This window comes from Cotesia glomerata, linkage group LG4 (assembly GCF_020080835.1).
Source record: "Cotesia glomerata isolate CgM1 linkage group LG4, MPM_Cglom_v2.3, whole genome shotgun sequence".
Classification (NCBI taxonomy): domain Eukaryota; kingdom Metazoa; phylum Arthropoda; class Insecta; order Hymenoptera; family Braconidae; genus Cotesia; species Cotesia glomerata.
In genome coordinates, this window is record NC_058161.1 from 21,140,436 (window position 1) to 21,149,533 (window position 9,098).

Consider the following 9,098-nt stretch of genomic DNA (forward strand, 5'->3'; position numbering starts at 1 on the left):
GCCTGAGACGCCTGAGATACGCTTTAAACGCCTGAGACGCTTGAGATACGTTTTAAACGCCTGAGACGCTTGAAATACGCTTTAAATTTTGACTCAGGATGTAAGATGACTTTCCCATGCTTTCTTTATACTTCCGGCGAAGAGATTCTTTAATCTTACAGTCATATATTATTTCTGAGGTAAACCATGGTGGATATTTAGAGGGTTTATAAGAACTTGATTTAGTTTTAGGTATCGATTTAGCAAATGCCAGGTCAAGTTGGGTATATAGGTAGTTGCACATGTCATCAGGAGACTCAAAGCCATACAGCGGTTCCCAACTTATAAGTCCAAGCTCGGCAATATGTCGTGATTTATCAAGTTTGTGAAAATTATAGTTACCCAGCGGTTTTTTTATAGTTAGTTTTGGTCTTATTAAATTCATTTCAGCTGTAATCCTCAGTGCAGGATGATAGGTATCAATTTTAACCAATGGAGAATTATCTTCATCAACCAAACAATTAATTGACGAAAAAACTAGATCAAGTATCTTACCATGTGTGTTGAGAACTTCATTATATTGGGTAATGTTAAGTATAGAGAAGTTAATTAACTGATCCGCCTTAATGTCCAAGCCCCCAGCAGGGGAGTTAACAAAATGCGGCGAGTTGAAATCGCCCAGCAATACCAATGCACCAGCATCCATGGCCGAGTGAGACGAGAGTTGGTCAAGGAGGTCAGAGTAAATGTGTGCATGCAGGTCAGGAGGAATATAGATGTTAATTAGATGAGTTTTTATACCCAGATTGATAAAAAATACACCCACAATTTCAATCTGAGGAAAGAGCAATAGTATATCATCAAATTTTATGGGTATTGCATTAAGTGTACTCCTGCATGCAATCAGCACACCTCCACCCGACCTCCTGAACTCCTAACGTCTGTCGCACCTAAAAACAGAATATTCATTACTAAAAATTTCATTATTAAATACACCTGTTTTGAGCCAGGTTTCAGAAAAAGCATAAAAATCATACTCAGCCATACTAGTTTTATAAAATATACTATCTAATTTGGTATTTAGTCCCCTGACATTCTGATAATATAATGTCAGACAGGATGAGGTGGAGTTTAAGAAGCTGAGTTTTTGGGAGTCGAGGCTAAAATATTCCGATGGTCCTTGATTATCCTCGGTTGACCAGCACGAGTTACAATCCTCAAATTCCGTTCCCCTGCTGCTGTCCGTTCCTGGAGTTGTTGACGTAATATCTTTTGTTCGTTCCTCTGGAGATTTGTTTTGTCGTGGACTATCGAAAGATTCTCCACTGACAGGAGAGAGTCCTTGGCTTTCTTTGCTCTTATCAATCCGGTTATGATCTGATCAACAGAGACATGGTTAACGAAAGTAACCTTAATTGGCCTAGGATGGAGTGAGTTTGACGAATATTTACCCAGTCTTGTACAGGAGGAGATTGAGACATTATTTGCAAGAGTATAGCAAATACCTTGGACTCTGGAGAGGTCATCCTCTTGACGCTCAATAGGAGTAGATTTTTGAGATTCAACAATGCCTAAAAAAAGGGCATTGTTTCTTCTGGCCAGACGATCGTCTACTTCACGCAGAATAACACTATTATCAGCCTGAGTATGTATGTCAGTAACTAAGTTGTGGAGATCCGCAATTTTCTGAACATTGGAGGTTATAATCTTAGCATTGGCCGTTATGCGCACTTCATTATTCATAAGTTTTTCTTCCACAGCACAGATTCTATTTTGAAATTGCTCTGTAAACTGTTTTACCTGTGATTTAAGGTCATTTACACTAGAGATGACAGGTTCTACCTCATTTTTGACATCATTTTTGATGTCATTACGTAGTGATGTGACATCATTATTGACATCCGTCTTGATATCATTACGCAGTAACGTAACATCATTTTTAAAGCTGTTACGCAGAGCACTTATTTCTTGCTTAATAATGTCACGAATATCTTCTGTGGAGGAAGACCCACGTCGGCCACAGCAACGTTGAATAAGCCCATTGGGCAGAGATCCAGCACGTTCAGCGCAGCTTGGATGATAGTAGGCTTGACAGCCAGTGCATTGTACATACTCTTTTGCGACTCCTTGGGAGCAGCCGCGACATTTCACTCCAGACGGTAAACCAGATGATTTTTGTTTATCGTATCAGACATTTTTAGGTTTACAGATACAACACGGAGGTTTATTATGATGAAAGTACACAGTGATATAGTACAGGTGATGTCAAACAGATGTTGAATCTCGTCGAGGTGTTTGGCGACGATCACTGCGGCAACATCATCCGCATACGCTACCAGTTTGAAGCATCTTGGAAGCTTCAGTCTCAGGAGCCCGTCATACATGATATTCCACAGAAGTGGACCAAGAACAGAGCCCTGTGGCACACCACCGGTTATATCATACTCTTTCGGACCATTCTTTGTATCGTATTTCAGCACTCTATCTGTAAAATAGCTAATCACTAGTCTGCGAAGATATGTTGGCACGTTCTTCTCGTCGAGAGCTTGCATGATGCAGTCCCAATTAGCGGAATTGAAAGCATTTTTGATGTCCAAGGCAGCCACCAGGCAGTACTTCTTCGTTCCACCCTTCCATCTAGTTCCTGCGATTGCCTCTTTGGCCGTATTAACAACCAGGAGGTTGATCGTCCTTTCCGGAATCCATACTGGTTGTCTGCCAAGAGTGGGTCGACTACTGCATCTATTTGCTGATGGATGATACGCTCAAATATCTTACCCGCCGTATCTAGCATGCAGAGTGGTCGGTAAGATGACGGTTCTTCTGGCGGTTTCTTTCCTTTAGGTAAAAGTACTAACCGTTGCTGTTTCCACTTACGAGGAAAAGTCCCCTCCTTGAGGCATGCTTTGTAAGCGTCTAGAAATAATGTTGGTGCTGCCTTTATGATGGTTTTCAAGGCTATATTAGGGATTCCGTCCAATCCCGGCGCTTTATTATTTCCTACCCGATAACAGGCCTCCAACAATTCTTCTTCAGTGACAGGTGGAATGTCGTCCAGTTCATCTTGCGTTGACTGATAATTGAGACTGTGTTGCTGTAGAAACAGCGCAGTGACGATTTTCTGAAGGAGTTGGGGACACGTAGGTGACGGCATTTGTTGTTTCTTCAGGTGCGTCATGACCACCTTATACGGCCGACCCCACACGTCTTTGTCGACCTCGTATATGAGCTCTTTCCAGCATCTTCCTTTGCTCTCTTTTATGGCCTTATTAAGTTCACGACGAGCTTTTTTGTACTCTGCGATCAGCACTGCAGAGTAAGGTCGTTGATAGCCACGCTGTGATATTCTTCTCTTTCGATGACACTCTTTACGGAGGTTGCTGATATGATCATTCCACCAGTGTACCGCAGGTCTTGAATTCATAACACGTTTGCGAGGCATAGTGGCATCACAAGCTTGTGTTACTCGCATCATCAGAGCCTTAGTATGTTCTTCTGCACATCCAGTCTCTATCGGATCACTATCGAGGGCTGTTAGCAATACTTCTGGGTCAAGAGTTTTCACCTTCCAACCGACGGTGTTAAATTGCTTGATAGGCCCCCGGAGGTTCTGGTCGTTTGACGTTTCCCAGAGTATCGCATGATGGTCACTGGCAGTGTAGATGTCCAGTACCTTCCAGTTAGTGTTACCTTTAGCAAGGCTGGTACTGACAAAAGTGACGTCTACAATCGAGCTTGCGTCACCTTTGGTGTAGGTCGGCGTATCACCACTGTTGAGCAAGACTACATCTAGTGTAGAAAGAGCTTCTAGCAGCTCTCTTCCTCGTGCATTAGTCTGCTTACTGCCCCAGTCCACTGCCCAGGCGTTAGAGTCCCCGGCTATCGCCACTGGATGATGTTGCTTCGCGTCCTCGGTCAGTCGATCCAAGAAGTCAGTAAACTCAGCAATTGAGAGGCTAGGTGGTGCGTAGCAGCTGTAAAAACGGATGCCATCTACTGATGCTGCTACAAAGCCAGCGCTGCCATTGGTAGCTACACTCTGGAAAGGGAGCTTACCACAAGCCCAGATCACAGCTTTCGTGGTGATATCCGTCTCCCAAGGTTGTCCAGCTAAATGTTTATATGGCTCCGATAAAAGCACAACGTCGAGCTTTAATTCCCTTACTGTCTGCATAAGCAGGTCATGCGCAGCTTCGCAGTGATTGATGTTAAGCTGCAGTATCCTCATGTTCGTTTATTTGTCAGCTTCTGGAGTGCTTCTTGGAAGACTGGACATCGGCCAGAACCAGACCGGTGAGCAGTGTCCTGAGAGCCAGGTTTTTCCGCACATAACGCACATTTCACTTTATTTTGGCATTGAGCAGCTTGATGACCTGTTTGCCCACATTTGATGCAAAGCCCAGATCGGTCGACTTCGCTTTTACATTGGGCAGTAGTGTGCCCAAAGTGCCAGCACTTATAGCATCGTAGTGGTGTCTTAATTGCTCTGACACGGCAATTTACCCAGCCAATCCTTATTTTGCCTGTCTTTCCAAGTATCTTCTGCACTATTGCTGCTGGCAATCGTACCGAAGCAGTTTGAGTACCTCTGTAGGCCGGACGAATTTTAATGACATCTTCAGGTATTTCGTAGTCATTTCCAGCTGCCTCTTGTAAGGCCTTCCGGACATCGTCTTTAGTTATTTCGTCGTCAATGTCCCGGATTTCAAGCTGTTCCTCTGGGCCTATACAGATGACTTGCGCTTCTTCTTTAAGGATGCTCTTGATGGTCTTCAGCAAAGCTTGTCCTTTGTCTGCGGTCTTTCTGGAAAGCGTAATGAGCATATTCCCATCATTCGTCTTTTGAACCTTGTCAACGACGTCACGGGTCTGATCTGGTGGGACATCTTTTTTAATCCGACGCAGTATCTCGGCATATTTTGCCTTCTCAACGGGTCGAATAATTAAGGCATCTGGTTTGGTGAATTTTCGCGGTTTTTCCCGCTTAGGCTCTGGCCGAGATTTGTTCACCGGTTGTTTTGGTAACCGCTCTCTCGCTTGCTCCTTCTTCTCCTTCTTGGATTGGACCTTCTGCCATTCAGTCACCTCTTTTTTTCCGGCGTTCTGTACTGCCGTGTTTTTCGGAGGGCTTGGTTTCAGGTCCTTTTTCTTCACAACTTGGCAGATCGTTGGGTCGGGAGAAGATCGATCTTTTCTCTTAGTTGACTTGCTGCTAGTTCTGATTCTGTCTTCCGCGACTGATTCACCGTCACCTTCGGCTCCAGTGTCCATTGCTTCTTCATTCACGATAGTTGCTTGAATGCTTCTCTCCGGTGTAGTGCGAGAAGTGCGTCGTACTGTTAAACACCATTCTTCATCAAGTTTCTTGAATCTCTGGAGGGCATTGGCTACGCTGGTCGTCTTGGTCTTAATCTCCTTGTGGATATTGACCTTAGATTGGATGAAGTCATTTAGCTCACTGGTCAGCTTTTCAAGGCGTTCAAACGCTTGCGACCGCTTCATTTCAGCGCTTGCTTCAATCACTGCTTGTTGGGCATGAGGCCCGTTTTCACTATTGTTGTTTTCCTGAATTTTACTCATACTTTTAAATTCACCAGCGCATCGTACGGAGTGGAGCGGGTTGTCATAACTAGGAACGGGTGTACCCTCGGAGATAGTACTCCTACCCCAGTTCCCTGAAGCCTAGCCGACACTTAGCCAGTCCCGGAATACACGGACGGACTAGACTCGCTCGGAGCGGTGAAGATTCCGATCTCTAACACTCACTGCGTACTTCCTGATCAAGGCCCGAAGTGGCTGGCTCCTGATCCACTGCTGCAACTTACACCTCGGCAGAGCAAGCTCACATCAGCCGTGGCCTGCATCGTCGGAAACTACGACACGAGGTTCCGGTCACTCCCAGTGGGTCACAGCAGGGAACGATCGTCTTGTTAGGTCAGTTAGTGTGACCAACCCATTAAAGGGGAGTTTTGTCCACGGGAACGTATTTTATTTGGCTCCTACCCTTTGTACCAGGTACAGCGAGCGTTCTCCCATCCGCTACGGGGAGACGCGCCTGGTAGCAGTTTCTCCTCTGCCCCAAGTGTGTGTGTGTGTGTGTGTGTGTGTGTGTGTGTGTGTGTGTGTGTGTGTGTGTGTGTGTGTGTGTGTGTGTGTGTGTGTGTGTGTGTGTGTGTGTGTGTGGATGTATGTAAACCTCTTATAACTTTTGAACGGCTTGACCGATTTAATCGTGTTGGTGCCATTTAAAAGGGTTTGACTGAACTTAGATTTTTAATATACTTTGGAACGATTCTAACCGGTAGATTTTGAGAAATCTCAAAAAAATTACAAAAAAAAATTTTTTCACGTGAGGTTTTTTGGAATAACTATTCAACGGCTTTACCGATCAATTCCAAAAACTAATCAGCTCTTAACATAAAAAAACGACATTGATCGCCGCCGGTCCGGTCAAAATCGGTTGATTCGTTTGTGAGTTATCGTTGACGAAAGACATCCGAAAAAAGTATTTTTTCGGAATTACTCCGAAATTTCTTGTTCTATCAATTAAAACTTTTAGATTCTTTATGAAGCTTAAAAAACTGCGTCGAATGCCACCAACCGCGTGAAATCGGTTTATTCATTCAAAAGTTATTGCGATTTGAAAATTCAAAAAATAGGGTTTTATTAAACTTTTGAGCTCGAAGAGCTCAAAAACGTCATAAGTGCAATTTCAAGCGTTTAGGTATAGAATTGGCGGGAAGTTGCAGAAATGGCCTTCAGGGTCAATCGTTTTCCTAATGTTTAACTTCCCGCTAAAAAAATTGAAAATTTTTAAAAATTGGGAAGATATTGTTTTCACCCCGTTTTTCAAAAATCGAGTTTTCATCAGATCTCGACGTTTTAAGGTCCTAGGAAGCTTCCCCGGCTATTCCCGCAATGATCTCACCGTGTCTGTATGTATGTATTATAACCAAATTTTCAAGGGGGGTATACGGGAACTTAACTAAACTTAATTCTAAAAATAAAATCTGGATTATACTTCGTTATCTTTCCGATTCTTGGTCTCTAGTCTCGATAAAATAGGACGCCAGGTAATTTTTAATCACTAGAATTACCAAACTAGTGAACACGGAACGTAAAGAATTTTTATTCGCTAGGAATTCTCAAACTAGCTAAACTTAAACGCAAACTCAAACAATATCAGAACTCAAACTTAAACTCAAACGTAATTAGATAATTTTCATTCGCTAGAAATTATCAAACTAGCTAAAACGTAAACTGAATCGAAAATACAGAAAACTTAACAAAATAAAGACCAAAAATCAGAAGGACAACGGAATACCTCGGGGTCGCTCAGTGTGCTGGTTTGTAGAGAGAGGGGGTGGTTCGGTTAGAGAGGATCCATAATTGTAATAATTATTATAATTTTATACGCAACACTAAAAATTTATCATTAAAACAAAATCGGTATTTATTCAGTAAACCGTAAACTTAATTAACAAACTCAATCTCAAATCTATATAAAATTACTAGAACGATATAGCTAACAATATCAACGCTATAGCCAAGTTACAGTACCTTATTCTTATGAAATAAAACGAATAAATAAATAAATCTTAATGACTCGAATAACAATCTCAATTAAATCTATCAACAAAACTCTAAATTCTTTATAATACAAAAGTTTACTATAAACGAGACTATCCGAGATCTCAAGACCAAAAACTAAATTATTAACGCTCAAATTACAATAAATAAACTAAAATCATACCTGATATAAACAATGCCGATGCTGAGTAACTTTTCATACTAACTTAAATAAACCTCATAACTATATTCATTTCTGTAACGTAAACTAAAATGCAAGAGACTAAACTCTTAACCTGTAGCTGCAATAATACGCACATCCGATCACTTGAAGTGATCAGAGGCGACTCTCCAACTCGACTGTCCTCTACGAGGTCTAAGACTCAACTCTTCTTACCGAAATCTAAAACTCGACTGTTCTTAACGACATCTCAAACTCAACTAAATTTTCTATATTCAATTAATCCCCATAAACATTTTAATCTCTAAATCAAACAATTGAGGCTCGGAGTACGGATATTCCTTTAGTGGATGCTCTCCGGGAACTGACTACTGCTGGGATCGAAACCAAAAACGTAACTCAAAACGTAACTTAAACTCAAAATTAAAATATCAAAAACGTAACTTAAACGTAACAAAAACTTAACGAAAAACGTAAACGTAAACGTAACTCAAACTGATCCCATATGCTTTCGTCATGTTCCTCTACATTGGAGCGCTGGCGGCTCAACCAGACCTAGGCATTCCACCCGGAAGTCTCAAAGGGTTAGACCAACGTCTCACATCAAACGAAACCGGGTGACTTATAGTCCCGCTCCACGGTAACGCTGATTTACCCACATACTTTGCAACCTCAAAACCCAAAACTTAAAATTCGAAACTCAAAACTCAAAATAACTCAATAAAAACCTTAAATGACTCAACCTCAATATTTTCCAAAACTTTACTCTAAAACTGACTCTAATCTCAAAATTCTCAAAATCTCAACTGTAACTGTAACTCTAAATTCACACTAAAACTGTAGCTCCTCGTTACTCGGCATCTACACTCGGACTCTACTCACTAAAGACTCGCTAAGAACTCACTGAAGGTTCGCTAAAGACTCACTTTTAATCCTCTCAATTATTTTCTATAAAATTTTGGCCTTGGAATATCGACTTAGAATCACAAAAAATCCGTTGGCGCTAGTGACGTTCATTTTAAATAGACCCCGGTCGAAAAAATAACGTCACAGTATGTATGTGTGTGTTAGGGTGGGTCAAAAAAATCGATTATTTTTTTTTAACTTCTAACATTGAAAAGTTGGTTCTCAGGCACCTCTAGAAAATTCTCACCAAATTTGAGCTCTTAATATTGATAGGAAGCTTATCCGCATCACAGTTTTATATTTTTTGTTAGTCTCTTATAAAAAAGATCATATGTCACTGTTGATCAATTTTTTAATCAAATCTTTATACATGTTTTTATAGAAAATTTAATGATCTATAAAAAAGATTTGATATGTGTAAGCGATTACATTAACCATTTCAAAGATATCCGAGGTCAAAGTT

General features: G+C 41.4%; 1 protein-coding gene across 1 annotated transcript; it reads right to left on the reverse strand.

Annotated features, from left to right (window-relative positions):
• Nucleotides 1-913: 913 nt before the first annotated feature.
• LOC123263957 lies at nucleotides 914-2,151 on the reverse strand. Its single transcript, XM_044727003.1, has 2 exons — nucleotides 1,431-2,151; nucleotides 914-1,356 (listed from the first exon to the last, which is right to left on the reverse strand). Exons 1-2 carry the CDS (start codon nucleotides 1,720-1,722, stop codon nucleotides 914-916), a joined length of 735 nt encoding a protein of 244 aa, XP_044582938.1. The 5' UTR covers nucleotides 1,723-2,151.
• Nucleotides 2,152-9,098: the final 6,947 nt, after the last annotated feature.

Excerpts from the sequence above, each read along its gene's own strand:
- LOC123263957 (XM_044727003.1), bottom strand. The coding sequence starts at position 1,722 with ATGAATAATGAAGTGCGCATAACGGCCAATGCTAAGATTATAACCTCC. Across the intron at positions 1,357-1,430 it reads CTCCTCCTGTACAAGACTGG|ATCATAACCGGATTGATAAG; the intron begins GTAAATATTCGT and ends TCTGTTGATCAG.